Source organism: Hordeum vulgare, unplaced genomic scaffold, assembly GCF_904849725.1.
Source record: "Hordeum vulgare subsp. vulgare unplaced genomic scaffold, MorexV3_pseudomolecules_assembly, whole genome shotgun sequence".
Classification (NCBI taxonomy): domain Eukaryota; kingdom Viridiplantae; phylum Streptophyta; class Magnoliopsida; order Poales; family Poaceae; genus Hordeum; species Hordeum vulgare.
The window spans coordinates 641253-659778 of NW_025422483.1; the positions used below are offsets into that span (position 1 = coordinate 641253).

General features: G+C 43.4%; 2 protein-coding genes across 3 annotated transcripts; both read right to left on the reverse strand.

Annotated features, from left to right (window-relative positions):
• Positions 1 to 2524: 2524 nt before the first annotated feature.
• LOC123415199 (PR5-like receptor kinase) lies at positions 2525 to 7409 on the reverse strand. 2 transcript variants are annotated; one of them, XM_045106719.1, is made up of 2 exons: positions 7242 to 7409; positions 2525 to 4517 (listed from the first exon to the last, which is right to left on the reverse strand). In XM_045106719.1, exons 1-2 carry the CDS (start codon positions 7294 to 7296, stop codon positions 2659 to 2661), a joined length of 1914 nt encoding a protein of 637 aa, XP_044962654.1. In that variant the 5' UTR covers positions 7297 to 7409; the 3' UTR covers positions 2525 to 2658. The 2 variants fall into 2 exon arrangements, with proteins under 2 accessions (XP_044962654.1, XP_044962653.1); XM_045106718.1 differs by lacking the exon at positions 7242 to 7409 and having other exon boundaries at positions 2525 to 4623.
• Positions 7410 to 11282: 3873 nt separating this feature from the next.
• LOC123415200 (PR5-like receptor kinase) lies at positions 11283 to 13381 on the reverse strand. Its single transcript, XM_045106720.1, has one exon. The coding sequence runs from the start codon at positions 13304 to 13306 to the stop codon at positions 11417 to 11419; it is 1890 nt and encodes a 629-aa protein (XP_044962655.1). The 5' UTR covers positions 13307 to 13381; the 3' UTR covers positions 11283 to 11416.
• Positions 13382 to 18526: the final 5145 nt, after the last annotated feature.

Consider the following 18526-nt stretch of genomic DNA (forward strand, 5'->3'; position numbering starts at 1 on the left):
TTGCATAGGTGTTACCATATAAAACATGGTTTTTGGCAAAATATCATCCTGGGAGAGTATGCATTTTTTCAAGAAATGATAGCAACACAATGATTCATCTCAAAAATTATGCATGCTGATTTGGATGAAACGGTCAAACTTACATGTGTCATGGATAGTCCTATTGAATTGTCAAGTATGGAATTGCAGGAGTATTCCTTGTGTTTCTCTGATCCTGTTCACTTCCGTTCAGCAACAGTTTATGTGTGACCCATCATGTATATACCAAAACTGAATACTGTTAGGGAAAGGTCTATATTACCCTTTATACTATTTGTGAGGGGGGTGTATCGAAGCGGGACTATGTGTTTTTTTCTGCTTGTTAATTTATCTCAACTCGTTAGTTAGGGAATGAAGCAACTTTTCTGCGTCCATTTCGAAAAGGAAAACAAAACTATTTCTAGACTTCTAGTATAAGTATACCATACAACATAGTGGTAGACTGGGTTTTTTTGCCCAGATTGCACATCTTTGTTCATTACCGATCTGCCATATGCTTTGTCAGCAGTGATGTAAAATGAAGATCACTTTGCAAGAAGTACCCTACGACTGGGGGCATGCATGTTGGCTGACAGCGGCTGGAGGCCTTGTTGACTGGCCTAGCTATCATATGCCATCAAGCATATGGAGCCACTTCTCACTCCTTGATTGCGTCCAGACGAGGGTGGCACTACCACTATCCTCGCTAGCTGCTGCTGTTTATAGAATGGAAATCATTCTCGATCACAAGATCACGCTGGGAGGAAGCTGCGCGGCACCTGATCGAGGCCTTGAAGCTGGGAGGAAGCTCTAGCCTCGTTATCTCTGTTCCCTGGTCGGCATGGACAGTGTATGTACTCCACACACACCTCTGATTCATTCATTTTCTCTCTAGTACTTCTGGAGAACAACGACTTGACCTCGTGCAGTCATGCATATTAATCCATAGCAGTGAAAAAAATAACGTGCCATAGCGTTGCTAATAGTAAGCTATAGTATTTTGAGAAATGACTCGTTAAGAAAAATCTATGTACAACGTCTTCCTAATAGCATATATTTAAGGTGCCGTTATTTTGACATAGCACTTTATTTTTTCATTGATTCAATACCTAGAGTTGAGCTGCCTAAGTAAACCCCACTATTGTCATGGAAGACCGCAGCCATCCAAGGTCTGATGCCTGCATCGACATGAATCCCTGCGCTATTCAACCACGCTATTCAACCACGCTTCCCTGCGCTTCCTGTCCGCGACATTTGGTGGGCTTGGCTGGGTACTGGACTATTGGGCCGTCCTCATCCCCCGACTCCAAGACTAGCGGCGGTACCCTCATCCGCGGCGCGCCGCTGTTGCCGGCGCCGGCGAACTGGACCGTGCCTCACGCGCCGCCGCCACTGCTCGCCACGAATCCTCCATCCCCAGCACCACATCTTTCCGCCGCATCCCATCTGCAGACGCGCCGCTCCTAATCGCCCGACTCCGGAGACGGACCCGTCGCCGCCGTCTTCTTCGGTCTGGTACTCACCCAATGCTAGTCGATAGAGGTAACCCCCGCGTCAACTGATCATTCGTGCAACAGGTTCATGGGGGGCAGCTCATATCATATATCAGATCTTCCATTCCATAGGAACGACGACCAACTACACAAGTATGGCATCTGAAGGACAAGGATAAGTCATTACGAGCTGCAGTGGCGTCTTGTACACATTATTGGTTGCTCTGATGTAATGTCATCACATTATACTGGTCGATGGTTACAACTTACTATACAACACAAACGCTAATTGAATAGAAAATCAAATGTGATACTCCCTCTGTACCACGATACTTGTTGTTGTGGAGAACTGAACAAACAAATATTTAGGAACACAGGGAGTAGTATATAGTTGTACATTCCCTAACTTTGGTGCATCGGCTGGCCCAGAATTGGAACAAATGGCTTCAGAGGCATAGTTTCCCTTTTAGCTCCAGTTCTAGTTCCAGCAAAAGCATTTCATAGCTTTGAACATCTGAATCGTAGTTTATTGTCCAAAGTTCCAAGAAAATGGTTTAGCTGCAGCCAGTGCAGTGATGCTTAATTTCATCCCCTGCACATTGCTTTGCCAGCCCAAAACCTTAAATATTCTGATGGAGGTTATCGCAAAATCCTCTAAATTTCAAGTGGAACTAAAAAGGTGCCCATCAAACTAAGTTATCTGGAGTGGTGCAGGGAGAGCAGATTCCCAATGTAATTTGCCATTTAGCAGTTCTTCTAATTCGAAAGATTTAAGCCATCCTTGAAATCTTTTTCATTGAGGAAACCGTGACATCTTCTTATGCTTACAAACTTTAAGTACATCACCTAACTTCGTAAAAAAAAATAGCAGTGCAAATTTTGTAGAACTTAAAACCACTTCAATTCTGCGCATTTATCTGCTTTCTTCAGTAACATTTTTGGACATGCTATTAATTTCAAGTTTCTAAAGTAACCCGAAACAGAGGTAACTGGACAAAGAAATTACAACGGAATTAGTTAAAGCTGAGCGGCTTCAGGTTGTAGTAATCTGACAAAAAATACAACATATCATGGCTTTTGATTTACATAAGAAAATCTCCTGTCCTGCCCATTATCTAATTGCCTATCTTTCCAGAATTGCCTCATTTCAGTTGGGCCCCGATACATGTGAAGATAGAGGTGGAACTGAGGAGATCACATTCCTAGCAACAACAAAGTTATGATCAATATTGTTGTCTGCACTCATGGCACCTTCCAAGACCTTGACCACCTCAGACATTTTAGGCCTTCTTTGGCAATCAATCTGCAAACACCACATCGCGAGCTTCATCATCTGAATTGCATCCTGCTTATGTGCTTGCATGTCGTTGCTGTTCCTGTCAATCAAATCTACCAAGTGGTCGTTTTTAACCTTTTCCTCCAATAGGGTAATAAGATGGATGCTCTCTTCTGACCGGGAAGTGTCGAGGTTCTTTCTTCCGCTGATGACTTCCATGACCACAACACCAAAGCTGTAGACGTCAGCCTTTTCTGTGATTTGCGATGTTAACCATTCAGGAGCTAAATATCCAGGTGTGCCTCTCATTCTAGTAACCACCTGGCTCATATCCCTATCAATGAGCTTGCATAGTCCAAAATCAGAAAGTTTAGCATTGAATTCATCATCTAAGAGGATGTTTTGTGGTTTGACATCCAAATGAGCAATCCGTTTTGTGCACTCCTCGTGAAGATAAGAGAGACCCTTAGCTATGTGAGTGATAATTTTGCACCGGATGCTCCAATCCAAAGGAGGAGCATCGTTGTCATGTCGACAATAGATCCATCTATCCAAGGATCCTTTGTGCATATACTCATACACCAGGAGCCTATAGGATTTCTCTGCACAGAAACCAATCAAACTCACCAGATTAATATGATGAATCCTGCCAATTGTCTGAACCTCTGCAGAAAATTCTCTTTTGCCCTGACCAGCTCGATCCAAACGTTTTACTGCAATCATTTCATCCCCAAATTTTCCCTTGAAAACAGACCCAAATCCTCCTTCCCCTAGCTTGTCTGCAAATTGCTCGGTTGCTGCTTTTAGCTGTTGATATGTGAACCTGATTGGTGTTCCTTGTAGCTCCCCAAACTCTTCCTCCTCCTCCATCTCATGTTGTCTATGTGTTCTCCGCTTACATATAAAGTAGGCGAGGAGGAAGACGACGGTAAGCAAAATGAAGCTGCCTACAGGAGCTAGAATTGTCACAACTCTTGTTACAGTGGAGGATTTTGGTTTCATGCTTGTTGGCCCAATAGGCGCAGGCAGAGCCACGGGACTTTCAGCTGGAGGCGACATTGCTTGATTCATCAGGGGACAAAAGACGACCTGGTAGTTGGTGCCCGTCGGGCAACTGAAAGTGCTGCTGGGATCATCCTTGGGGTAGCTGTAGGCATCTGGGCACATCTTCTTAAAGAAGACCGAGTAGTTGGTGGTGCTGCAATTGTGTGCCGCGCTCCCGGTACAGCAGTATTTGTCCTGCTTCAACACCCTGCATGCACTGTTACAACCCCCCGGAGCCTTCAGCTCTGTTGGGCACTGCGATGTGATGTTGGCTGGACAGCGCGGCCCCTTGACGCACCCTGCCCTTCCTTGAACCTGAACCGGCACCGGCAGGAAGTCCATGGGCACGTTGAAGCCGTCCATGAAGGAGATGTCGAAGGAATCCACGGCGTTGAGGCCGCCAAACGCGAACTCACCGAGCGTGCTGGGCGGCCGGCCATAGGCTGTGCAGGCGAGCAAGCCGCCGCAGTCACCAGTTTGGCACGACGACACGTTACCTTCGCCATGGAACGTGCAGCCCGTCCGTGCCCAGACGCGGCCGGATGTGTTGCCGGCGGGGACGTCCAGCACCCATGCCTCCCCTGGATCGAGCTGCCGGCCACCTCCCGGCACGACGGCCGGCCACACGGTGTAGGAGCATTGGTTGGTGATTCCTAGTGTGGCGGCCTCGCCCGTGATAACGAGGACGAAGAGGAAGAGAGCGGAAGCGGCGCCCATCAATGCCTGGAAGAGGAAGAGGAAGAGAACTGGAGAATCAGAGACGGTCTAGGTTGCAAACTTGCAATAGGGCTCATGATCTATAGTGTGACAGCTAACGGAGTGGAAGAGTGGGGATAACAGAGACACCGTTGAATTATTCCGTTCCACGGTCAGCATACAACAGCTAGCCTCTTCAACATGCTGCACAGTGACAACCGTTTGGTAGGACCAGACTTTTGCAGGACTTGTTAGTCCCTTCCGAATCCAAATTGTAAAAAGGATTACATACATTTGTACAGTGCGTCCGTGTAATGATTATAAAAAGAATACATCTGTATAATGTGTTGTTTGGTGATTTTGTCGGTAAGAAATGTACATCCGAGGAAATCTTACATTAGTAAAACGCTCTGTTCGGTAAATGTCGTCCTCAGAGATTGCATATCAACTTCTTTTTTTATGTTGGAGACTTGCCAGATTGCTCATCTTTGCTCATTCCTGATCTGCTTTATGTTTTGCTGTGGCATTCTGATGTGGAATATATATGGAGGCAGCAGATCAAGGAAGAAGCACTTTTTTTTTTTGAACGGGCAAGGAAGAAGCACTTTGGTGGTGGAGACAAGCTGAAGTTGACACCAGTCGGCAGCTCCCTGGAAGCAGTCCAAGCAGCCGGAGGCCTCCTTGACTGACAGACATGCCCCGTCAAGCGTATGCATCCATGTCTAACTCACCACAACTACTTAATTGCGAGCACATTTTTTGCAAGTGTGGGAATTTCTCAAGTAAATCCATGATTATTTTTTTGAACGTATGAATTTATTTATCCAATAAAATTCAGAAGTCGGTTTTTCTACTGAACGAATGAATGTTTGGCTTTTTCTTTGAACCAGTCGGATCGACGGAGGTGGTTGGCGGTTTGGCGAGGCAAGTTTTTTTTTTTTTAGGCAAGTGAGGTGGTCCCGACAGCCAGAGTGAATTGCTTTATGGGCCACAGCCCATGAGAACTTTCACGCGAGTGCCAGCATTTTCGAGGGACTCCATAAGCACTACTGTGGAGCTCGCAAATATTTTGTGTGTGTGTGAATGTGGAGCTCCCAAATATGTGTTCATACAAACTGGTTACTTCAGTTTTTTCACGCTCAATCTAGAAAACCTTTCTTCTTCCCACAATCCAATCCAGAAAACGCTATGTGATGCATTTGCGGAAGCTTCTAGAAGATTTCGACTAGTTTTCGGTTCATATATTTTTGTTTGTTCTTCCGGTTTTTTGTTCGAATTTTATTTTTCCATTCTGATTTTCCTTTTATTTTTTAAAAAAATTATGAATTGTATTCAAATGCATGAACTTTTTTCAAACATAGCCAGTTTTCTATGCTATTAGTCAAATCTGAAAAAAAATTAAGAACTTTTCTGAAATTCATTAATGTTTTCTCAAATCCCTGAACCTTCTTACAATTCATGTTTTTTTTCAAAATCATGAACGATTCTGATATTTGTGACAAAAATTCAATTTCGTGTACATCTTTTCAAATTCGCAATTTTTTTTAAGAAAATTGTGAACTTTGTTTAAATCCGTGAAAAAAATGAATTTACGATTTTTTAATGTACAAAAACCAAAGGCTATGTTTTTCCTGAAAACAAACAACACTTATTTTAGTACAGTAATCCAGGCGAGCGAGCGAAGCAGTCTAGCGGAGCAAGGTACCAAGTTGGGCTGCAGCCTGGAATGCTCGTGCGAGCGCTGTTGAAGAGCCTCGCTTGTCAATATATTGGTCGCCTGGAGAGCAACTAATTGGCTAGCATAAGCGTTTTAACGATCATTCCTACGTGTTGTGTTCTTAGTCATCGTCACGTGCCATTCTCTGAGTGTTCCCTTTGATTTTTTATTTTTTATTTTATCGCACACGTTTTTTGACTTTTTAGGTGGATTTCTTTTTGTGTTTTGTTTTTTGCCCTTTTTTTAGCTTTTGCACAAAATAAAACGTGTCCAAAAGCACGGTTTTTTTTTGGCATGAGAGGACCCTCCCAAAAATAAAATAAAAACATGTTTTTTGTTTTTTTCCTTTTTCCGCGAAAGTTATAGTTTAGTTTCGCGATAGGCATGGATTTGCTTTCGCAAGAGGCACGACCATGCCTCGGAAACGAAAAAAAAAACATGTTTTCTGTTTTCTTTCTCTTTCGTGATTCGAACGGTTTTGCTTCTGCTAGAGGTACGGATTAACTTTTGCGAATGGCACGGTCATGCCTCTCGAAAATAAAAAGGTGATTTTATTTTTGTTTTTTCTTTCGTAAAAGGCATGATTTTGTTTCCGCGAGAGGCACAGGTTTGCTTCGCGGTCGTGCCTTTCAGAAACGAAAAACCCGTTTTTATTTTCTTTCAAGAGAGGCACAGTTTTTTTGTCTGTTGTTTTGTGAAAAAATATGTTTGTAAAAACCTAGCAACATGAAGCCACCTACAGGAGCTAAAATTGCAACATCTCTTCTTACAGTGAAGGGTTTCTCTTTCATGCTTGTTGTCCCAATAGGTGCTGGCAGAGTACTTGGGGTCATAGGTGTTACCGTGGCCGGGGATGCAGGTGGATCACTTGGGGCCGTAGGTGTTACCTTGGCCGGGGGTGCGGGCATGGGTCTTTTAGCTGTAGGCGATCTGCTTGCATTCGTATCAATGATAATGCCCACGGATGTACTGTTCGCGATGGTGGCAACGGGGAGGAGGAGGAGGAGGAGAGGCAGGAGGTGGAGAGCCGAAGTGGCACTCACCACTGCCATTTGTTCCTTTGTGATATGATTTCTGATTGCACTCGTTAACTTGAAGCAGAGTCTCAATTGCAAACTGGAGATAGGGCTCCTGTGGCTATGACAGTAGACTGACAGCTAACAGCCTGGAAGAATGATAGGGATTATATCTATATGTTTTCAGGAAATAAAAAAGAAGAGTTACATCCAGATAATGCGTTGTTTCATGATTTTGACTCTAAGAGCTATGCAAACACGACAGTTAATGCGATCAGATCTTGCATAGGTGTTATCATATAAAAGCATTCTTCTTGGTAAAATATCATCCGGGGAGAGTTGAATTTTTTTTTCCTTGTGTTTCTCAGAGCCTGTGATTTTTTTGTTGCTACTTGTTAATTATTTTTGGAAAAGGTTTGCTACTTGTTAATGTATCTCAACTCTTTAGTTACAGAATGAGGCAACTCTTCTGCTTCCATTTAGTAAAGAAAAGTAAACATACTTATAGACTTCTAATATAATTATATCATACTCCCTCCGTCCCAAAATAAGTGTCTCAACTTTATACTAGCTCTATTAAGCTTAAGACACTTATTTTGGGACGGAGGGAGTATAAAATAGTGGTATACTGGTTTTTGTTTTCCCAAGTTGCACATCTTTGTCAGCAGTGATGTTGAGTGAAGATCAGTTTGCAAGAAGTACCTTTGGTTTGGGGCATGCTAAAGCTGATAGAGGTTGGTATTTTTCAAATCAATTTCTTGGGTAAGGCCTACATAATTTGCAATTGGTATTTCTCATATCAATTTCGCCAACTTTTTCATGAACTTTAGATTTGAATTATATTTATGAAGTGCTTAGAAACGCATTTAATGGCTTAAATATATCAAACGGACCTTAAAAGATGCAGAGCACTTGGTGTCGTAGGTGTTACCTTAGCCGGGGGTGCAGGCAAGGGACTTTCAGCTGTAGGCGATACTGTTTGATTGATCGTGGCACAAAGAGAAGGTGGGCACCTTCTCCCCTGACTGAGATTTATATACACGGTGGGCACCTTCTCGCCCTGATCGAGCTTCGTACGCGATCTCTAACCGGAGTTGCGGCTGGCCACACGGTGGCAACGGGGAGGAGAAGGTGAGGCAGGAGGGAGCCGAAGGGGTACTCACCACTGCCATCTGTGTGTTATGATTTATGTGCACCCGTTAGCTTTAACCAGTCTCTCAATTGCAAACTTGTGATAGGTGTCATGTGGCTGTGACAGACTGACATCTAGAGTGGAGGAGTGGTAGGGAATAGCAGACAGGGACATGATCTGTCCGTTGAATCGTTCAAGGGTCAGCATAAAACAACCTAACATTCTTGCAGACTGTTTGCTTCTTAGTCGGTTAGTCCCTCTCGTATTATATATGTACGTCTTCAAGAATAAAAACAGGAATTACATCTGTAAAATTATTTTGGCTGTAAGAAATCGGCAAACATGGCAGAAAAATGCGACCAGATCTTGCATAGGTGTTACCATATAAAACATGGTTTTTGGCAAAATATCATCCTGGGAGAGTATGCATTTTTTCAAGAAATGATAGCAACACAATGATTCATCTCAAAAATTATGCATGCTGATTTGGATGAAACGGTCAAACTTACATGTGTCATGGATAGTCCTATTGAATTGTCAAGTATGGAATTGCAGGAGTATTCCTTGTGTTTCTCTGATCCTGTTCACTTCCGTTCAGCAACAGTTTATGTGTGACCCATCATGTATATACCAAAACTGAATACTGTTAGGGAAAGGTCTATATTACCCTTTATACTATTTGTGAGGGGGGTGTATCGAAGCGGGACTATGTGTTTTTTTCTGCTTGTTAATTTATCTCAACTCGTTAGTTAGGGAATGAAGCAACTTTTCTGCGTCCATTTCGAAAAGGAAAACAAAACTATTTCTAGACTTCTAGTATAAGTATACCATACAACATAGTGGTAGACTGGGTTTTTTTGCCCAGATTGCACATCTTTGTTCATTACCGATCTGCCATATGCTTTGTCAGCAGTGATGTAAAATGAAGATCACTTTGCAAGAAGTACCCTACGACTGGGGGCATGCATGTTGGCTGACAGCGGCTGGAGGCCTTGTTGACTGGCCTAGCTATCATATGCCATCAAGCATATGGAGCCACTTCTCACTCCTTGATTGCGTCCAGACGAGGGTGGCACTACCACTATCCTCGCTAGCTGCTGCTGTTTATAGAATGGAAATCATTCTCGATCACAAGATCACGCTGGGAGGAAGCTGCGCGGCACCTGATCGAGGCCTTGAAGCTGGGAGGAAGCTCTAGCCTCGTTATCTCTGTTCCCTGGTCGGCATGGACAGTGTATGTACTCCACACACACCTCTGATTCATTCATTTTCTCTCTAGTACTTCTGGAGAACAACGACTTGACCTCGTGCAGTCATGCATATTAATCCATAGCAGTGAAAAAAATAACGTGCCATAGCGTTGCTAATAGTAAGCTATAGTATTTTGAGAAATGACTCGTTAAGAAAAATCTATGTACAACGTCTTCCTAATAGCATATATTTAAGGTGCCGTTATTTTGACATAGCACTTTATTTTTTCATTGATTCAATACCTAGAGTTGAGCTGCCTAAGTAAACCCCACTATTGTCATGGAAGACCGCAGCCATCCAAGGTCTGATGCCTGCATCGACATGAATCCCTGCGCTATTCAACCACGCTATTCAACCACGCTTCCCTGCGCTTCCTGTCCGCGACATTTGGTGGGCTTGGCTGGGTACTGGACTATTGGGCCGTCCTCATCCCCCGACTCCAAGACTAGCGGCGGTACCCTCATCCGCGGCGCGCCGCTGTTGCCGGCGCCGGCGAACTGGACCGTGCCTCACGCGCCGCCGCCACTGCTCGCCACGAATCCTCCATCCCCAGCACCACATCTTTCCGCCGCATCCCATCTGCAGACGCGCCGCTCCTAATCGCCCGACTCCGGAGACGGACCCGTCGCCGCCGTCTTCTTCGGTCTGGTACTCACCCAATGCTAGTCGATAGAGGTAACCCCCGCGTCAACTGATCATTCGTGCAACAGGTTCATGGGGGGCAGCTCATATCATATATCAGATCTTCCATTCCATAGGAACGACGACCAACTACACAAGTATGGCATCTGAAGGACAAGGATAAGTCATTACGAGCTGCAGTGGCGTCTTGTACACATTATTGGTTGCTCTGATGTAATGTCATCACATTATACTGGTCGATGGTTACAACTTACTATACAACACAAACGCTAATTGAATAGAAAATCAAATGTGATACTCCCTCTGTACCACGATACTTGTTGTTGTGGAGAACTGAACAAACAAATATTTAGGAACACAGGGAGTAGTATATAGTTGTACATTCCCTAACTTTGGTGCATCGGCTGGCCCAGAATTGGAACAAATGGCTTCAGAGGCATAGTTTCCCTTTTAGCTCCAGTTCTAGTTCCAGCAAAAGCATTTCATAGCTTTGAACATCTGAATCGTAGTTTATTGTCCAAAGTTCCAAGAAAATGGTTTAGCTGCAGCCAGTGCAGTGATGCTTAATTTCATCCCCTGCACATTGCTTTGCCAGCCCAAAACCTTAAATATTCTGATGGAGGTTATCGCAAAATCCTCTAAATTTCAAGTGGAACTAAAAAGGTGCCCATCAAACTAAGTTATCTGGAGTGGTGCAGGGAGAGCAGATTCCCAATGTAATTTGCCATTTAGCAGTTCTTCTAATTCGAAAGATTTAAGCCATCCTTGAAATCTTTTTCATTGAGGAAACCGTGACATCTTCTTATGCTTACAAACTTTAAGTACATCACCTAACTTCGTAAAAAAAAATAGCAGTGCAAATTTTGTAGAACTTAAAACCACTTCAATTCTGCGCATTTATCTGCTTTCTTCAGTAACATTTTTGGACATGCTATTAATTTCAAGTTTCTAAAGTAACCCGAAACAGAGGTAACTGGACAAAGAAATTACAACGGAATTAGTTAAAGCTGAGCGGCTTCAGGTTGTAGTAATCTGACAAAAAATACAACATATCATGGCTTTTGATTTACATAAGAAAATCTCCTGTCCTGCCCATTATCTAATTGCCTATCTTTCCAGAATTGCCTCATTTCAGTTGGGCCCCGATACATGTGAAGATAGAGGTGGAACTGAGGAGATCACATTCCTAGCAACAACAAAGTTATGATCAATATTGTTGTCTGCACTCATGGCACCTTCCAAGACCTTGACCACCTCAGACATTTTAGGCCTTCTTTGGCAATCAATCTGCAAACACCACATCGCGAGCTTCATCATCTGAATTGCATCCTGCTTATGTGCTTGCATGTCGTTGCTGTTCCTGTCAATCAAATCTACCAAGTGGTCGTTTTTAACCTTTTCCTCCAATAGGGTAATAAGATGGATGCTCTCTTCTGACCGGGAAGTGTCGAGGTTCTTTCTTCCGCTGATGACTTCCATGACCACAACACCAAAGCTGTAGACGTCAGCCTTTTCTGTGATTTGCGATGTTAACCATTCAGGAGCTAAATATCCAGGTGTGCCTCTCATTCTAGTAACCACCTGGCTCATATCCCTATCAATGAGCTTGCATAGTCCAAAATCAGAAAGTTTAGCATTGAATTCATCATCTAAGAGGATGTTTTGTGGTTTGACATCCAAATGAGCAATCCGTTTTGTGCACTCCTCGTGAAGATAAGAGAGACCCTTAGCTATGTGAGTGATAATTTTGCACCGGATGCTCCAATCCAAAGGAGGAGCATCGTTGTCATGTCGACAATAGATCCATCTATCCAAGGATCCTTTGTGCATATACTCATACACCAGGAGCCTATAGGATTTCTCTGCACAGAAACCAATCAAACTCACCAGATTAATATGATGAATCCTGCCAATTGTCTGAACCTCTGCAGAAAATTCTCTTTTGCCCTGACCAGCTCGATCCAAACGTTTTACTGCAATCATTTCATCCCCAAATTTTCCCTTGAAAACAGACCCAAATCCTCCTTCCCCTAGCTTGTCTGCAAATTGCTCGGTTGCTGCTTTTAGCTGTTGATATGTGAACCTGATTGGTGTTCCTTGTAGCTCCCCAAACTCTTCCTCCTCCTCCATCTCATGTTGTCTATGTGTTCTCCGCTTACATATAAAGTAGGCGAGGAGGAAGACGACGGTAAGCAAAATGAAGCTGCCTACAGGAGCTAGAATTGTCACAACTCTTGTTACAGTGGAGGATTTTGGTTTCATGCTTGTTGGCCCAATAGGCGCAGGCAGAGCCACGGGACTTTCAGCTGGAGGCGACATTGCTTGATTCATCAGGGGACAAAAGACGACCTGGTAGTTGGTGCCCGTCGGGCAACTGAAAGTGCTGCTGGGATCATCCTTGGGGTAGCTGTAGGCATCTGGGCACATCTTCTTAAAGAAGACCGAGTAGTTGGTGGTGCTGCAATTGTGTGCCGCGCTCCCGGTACAGCAGTATTTGTCCTGCTTCAACACCCTGCATGCACTGTTACAACCCCCCGGAGCCTTCAGCTCTGTTGGGCACTGCGATGTGATGTTGGCTGGACAGCGCGGCCCCTTGACGCACCCTGCCCTTCCTTGAACCTGAACCGGCACCGGCAGGAAGTCCATGGGCACGTTGAAGCCGTCCATGAAGGAGATGTCGAAGGAATCCACGGCGTTGAGGCCGCCAAACGCGAACTCACCGAGCGTGCTGGGCGGCCGGCCATAGGCTGTGCAGGCGAGCAAGCCGCCGCAGTCACCAGTTTGGCACGACGACACGTTACCTTCGCCATGGAACGTGCAGCCCGTCCGTGCCCAGACGCGGCCGGATGTGTTGCCGGCGGGGACGTCCAGCACCCATGCCTCCCCTGGATCGAGCTGCCGGCCACCTCCCGGCACGACGGCCGGCCACACGGTGTAGGAGCATTGGTTGGTGATTCCTAGTGTGGCGGCCTCGCCCGTGATAACGAGGACGAAGAGGAAGAGAGCGGAAGCGGCGCCCATCAATGCCTGGAAGAGGAAGAGGAAGAGAACTGGAGAATCAGAGACGGTCTAGGTTGCAAACTTGCAATAGGGCTCATGATCTATAGTGTGACAGCTAACGGAGTGGAAGAGTGGGGATAACAGAGACACCGTTGAATTATTCCGTTCCACGGTCAGCATACAACAGCTAGCCTCTTCAACATGCTGCACAGTGACAACCGTTTGGTAGGACCAGACTTTTGCAGGACTTGTTAGTCCCTTCCGAATCCAAATTGTAAAAAGGATTACATACATTTGTACAGTGCGTCCGTGTAATGATTATAAAAAGAATACATCTGTATAATGTGTTGTTTGGTGATTTTGTCGGTAAGAAATGTACATCCGAGGAAATCTTACATTAGTAAAACGCTCTGTTCGGTAAATGTCGTCCTCAGAGATTGCATATCAACTTCTTTTTTTATGTTGGAGACTTGCCAGATTGCTCATCTTTGCTCATTCCTGATCTGCTTTATGTTTTGCTGTGGCATTCTGATGTGGAATATATATGGAGGCAGCAGATCAAGGAAGAAGCACTTTTTTTTTTTGAACGGGCAAGGAAGAAGCACTTTGGTGGTGGAGACAAGCTGAAGTTGACACCAGTCGGCAGCTCCCTGGAAGCAGTCCAAGCAGCCGGAGGCCTCCTTGACTGACAGACATGCCCCGTCAAGCGTATGCATCCATGTCTAACTCACCACAACTACTTAATTGCGAGCACATTTTTTGCAAGTGTGGGAATTTCTCAAGTAAATCCATGATTATTTTTTTGAACGTATGAATTTATTTATCCAATAAAATTCAGAAGTCGGTTTTTCTACTGAACGAATGAATGTTTGGCTTTTTCTTTGAACCAGTCGGATCGACGGAGGTGGTTGGCGGTTTGGCGAGGCAAGTTTTTTTTTTTTTTAGGCAAGTGAGGTGGTCCCGACAGCCAGAGTGAATTGCTTTATGGGCCACAGCCCATGAGAACTTTCACGCGAGTGCCAGCATTTTCGAGTGCCAGTAGTTCCCCGGGACCAAGAATTAGTGAGTAATAGCAAAGAATACTGGTCAGAATGTATCAAATCTGCGAGTTTTGACGAGGTCGTTGTAATCGGTCCCCGAAGTTCCCCGAACGTTTGTAGTGCCACGTGACCCAGAATTAGTGAGTAATAGCATAGAAAACTGGTCAGAATGGACCAAATCAGCGAGTTTTGATGAGGTCCGAGTAACCGATCTCCGGAGTTCGTGGAACGTTTCTAGTGCCCTGGGATGCAAAATCAGTGAGTCATAGCATAGAAAACTGGCCAGAATAGACCAAAACTGCGAGTTTTGATGATGTCCGAATAACCTGTCCCCGAAGTTCTCTCAACATTCGTATCACCACAGGACCCAGAATCAATGAGTAATAGCATAGAAAACTGGCTAGAATGGACAAAATCTGCGAGTTTCAATGAGGGTGTTTGTGCGTCGAAAAATCACCAAGTTCGTCTTCCACCTCTTCTTCCTTGTCTCCGGCGATCGTCGGCCGGGGGCGGATCCATTTTCCTGCTTACAGACAACCCCTTTTCGGCACATTGTCCCCGGTATATGTTGGCTTGGCCTTCTACTTCCCTTTTACTTATGTTACTGCCTAGACATATTTGCACTAGTTTCAAGATTTAAAATCTCATTTTTATTAGCTTGCTGTGTATGTAAACTACTTCCATATTTTAGAAATATATATAGTTGGTTTGCTTGTAAAACAAGCTTATGGAGAGATCTAATGTTTTGAAACATTAACCTACTACAATTACGACAGTTTGCTTTGTTCTTCAATACCATTGTCTAATGAGATGAAGACATAAGTGTTACTACCGGATGTAGGGTGAGGCTCGTCGTGGTCATTGCCATCGTTATCGTGTGTCACCCTGGGCGTTTGGGTACCCTAACGCGCTACCTGAACCCTAACCGAACCGAATTACCTGAATTGTCGGGTAATACGTGTATCGGGTTACGGTTCGGTTCTCAATTTGTCACTATTCGGTTTTTGGGTTAGGGTCTGGGTTTTAGTCTGGAAAACCCAAAATACCCATACTATCTGAATTATTCATAATATCCAAATTATTCACGCTATTATTACACTTACATGTTACCCATACTAACTAAAATATTCATACTATCCAAAATAACCACATATCGCTATTATTCATACCAAAAGTTGATGTGTGCTTCGAATATTTTGGGTTTTTTGGATACCCGAATTACCTGGACCGAAATTTTGGGTAATTTGGGTTCAGTTATTTTTTGACAAAAGAAAATTTGGTTCCCATTTTTGAATACCCGAATTACCCATAAACCAAACTATCTGAACCAGAATAACCAAAATACCCGAATGCCCAGGCTTAATCGTGTGTTGTCTCAATCTCATTTTGGACAACACTAGAAACATGACAACACTGTAGCACCTACTATAACTATTCTTGTTCTTAGATTAGTCGGATCCCAATGTAATTATTTGGGGTTTCAGCGGCTTCTTTATTAGAGTAATAGTCACTTGAGATGTCTGGCTGTTGCGCTTCTGCCCTGAGGTCGGTTATTTTCAGTACTTCTCCAATTGCTTAACTTGACATTCAAGTTAGTGATCCCCAATTCTAATACTTGAATTTCCATTGTGTCTTCAATAAATCTTCAACACTAAATCCATTAACTCCATTTAAGATATTTGGAAATGTTTTAAATTGATGTGAAACGTCTTTTACTTCACTGCCAGCTAGCACGTATTTCATTTCGCGAAAATAAGAAACAATCATCTGTGTTAGCTTGAGAATCATGTTTGGATGGATAACGCCCCCTGATGAGGTCATTCTTCTACTTGTAAACGATGCTACAATATTTTTGAATGGATAAAGGAGGAGAAGTTTATATATATAAAAGAACACCAACAACCTTTTGTGGTGATCCTCCTCATTACTCCTGGCACCACCAACATCAACAATGACGACCAGCTCATGAGACGGCTACTAGAGCACCGGAGCCTTTTTGAGAATGCAACACACTCGAGATCAAGAGAGTGAGGGAGAGAGATGGAGAGATCGAGGGACTGGAGGAAGGGGAGATAGATCTTGCAGGTACACATTGTTCTAAAATATAAATAGAATTTGGTGGGAAGTCAAGCTTTTTTTTGTTCCAATCTATCAAATACCATAAATTTTATGTCGAATGTGTTGTAGAAATTTTGTTCAATAAATATGTTTTTGGATCTTGATAGGTCTATATGGTTGTAAATTTATCCATTCACATATCATTCCGGGAAACAGTTTCAGTTTATTTTTGACAAGACGGGAAACAATTTTAGTTGGGAGAGGAAAGAATGGAAGAAAAATAAAACACTTTAACAATAAAAAAAGTCATCAATGCAGCCCGTAGCAAGTAGCAACGCACGGGAATTCTACTAGCTAGTATGTTTAATACGCGAGTCACAATGAAAGAGCATCATGGAAATCAGAAATTAATTATTGCGGGAATGAGTGGCTCCGAGCGTGCATTAGACTACTTTGTTTATTAGCTCTATACTGAAGAGCAACATATATATGGTGTCATGCAACATTTCAGTTTTTACTCCAGTTTGTAAAATTATTTTGTATTGATACGTGAGATGTTAGTTATAATGTAAGGGATTTTTTCAATATTGTTTTGCAAGAAAAAAAGTCTATTCTTTTGCAATAAAAAATTTTCACGTTGAAATGAAGGGAAACGAAACGACTTGAAAGGAGAGAAAAAGAAACTAGGCGGGCGTGCACGGGACCCGTCACTCATATGACACTATTTTTCTTACATAGTAGACGAAAACGTTCATATACACGTGTTTTTTTTAGAAAAGGAGGCCTAGCCCCGGCCTCTGCATCAAGCGATGCATGCAGCCATATATTAAAGTAAATCAAATCTCCACAAAGTACAAATATGTCGAAAGCAACAAAGTGCTAAAATAAGAGATACATGGCGAACAGCGCGCCCAAGCCGGAGGAGACTAAAAGATCTAGATGCCTAAGCACCTATCCTATTAATATGACGCCATCCAAGCCGGTTGAAGATACCCTGTGCTACCATCTCCCAACGGACACACCCAGTAACCATAGGCTCCCTGGCTACCACAGGAGTTAGTAACGACCATGTGCGGATCAGTGCGGTAGTTCTGAAGATAACCTGCAGAAAATGAATATCACGTAGTCTGTTAAAAACCAAATCATTTATGTTGTTCCATAAAGCCCATAAAAGAGCACATGCTCCGACACGAATAGATTTGGCCAATTGAACATCAACTCCCTGTAACCACGTTCCAAATAATGAGTTCAAATTAACAGGAGGAGGGATGTTAAAAGTAATGTGAATTGAGCGCCAAACAAGTTTAACCATAGGACAATCGAGAAAGAGGTGCTGAATACTCTCTACCCTTGAACAAAAGCTGCATCTGGGGCTACCCTTTCAATTCCGCTTGGCCAGATTATCCTTTGTTAAAATAACTCCCTTGTGTACAAACCACAAGAAAACTTTAATTCTAAGAGGCACTCTGACCTTCCAAATATGTTGGGTTTTTGGAATAGGTACCGAATCAATGAGATCAAAATACATGGATTTAACCGTAAACATCCCATTCGATGTTAAACTCCAAGAAACTCGATCAATCCTGTCAGAAAGATTAACCTCCATTAACCTTCTAACCAGATGCAACCAGGAGACCCATCTATCACCAATTAAAGATCTACGGAATTGAATATTAAGGGGTATCTCACGAAATACTGCAGCAATTGACACTTGTCGGCGTTGGGCAATATGGTACAACCGCGGGTATTGAAGAGCTAAAGGTGAATCTCCTAGCCAAGAATCTTCCCAGAATCTAATCAATTCAGCATTACCAATGATAAACCTCGTTCTGTTGAAGAAAGAGTTTTTCACCCGCATCAGACCCTTCCAAAACGACGAGTCTAGTGGTCTAGCCGTAACCTGAGATAAAGATTTGGAGTGAAGGTACTTGTTCGTCAGAATTTGTACCCACATCCCTTCGGATTCCATAGATAATCGAAACAGCCACTTGCTGAGAAGACATCTATTTTTGGTCTCCAAATTTTTGATTCCTAAACCTCTTTGTTCTTTAGGTCGACAGATAATATCCAACTTAGCCAGCCTATACTTAGTTGTAACCTCATCACTTTGCCAGAAAAAACGGGACCGGTAGAAATCCAATCT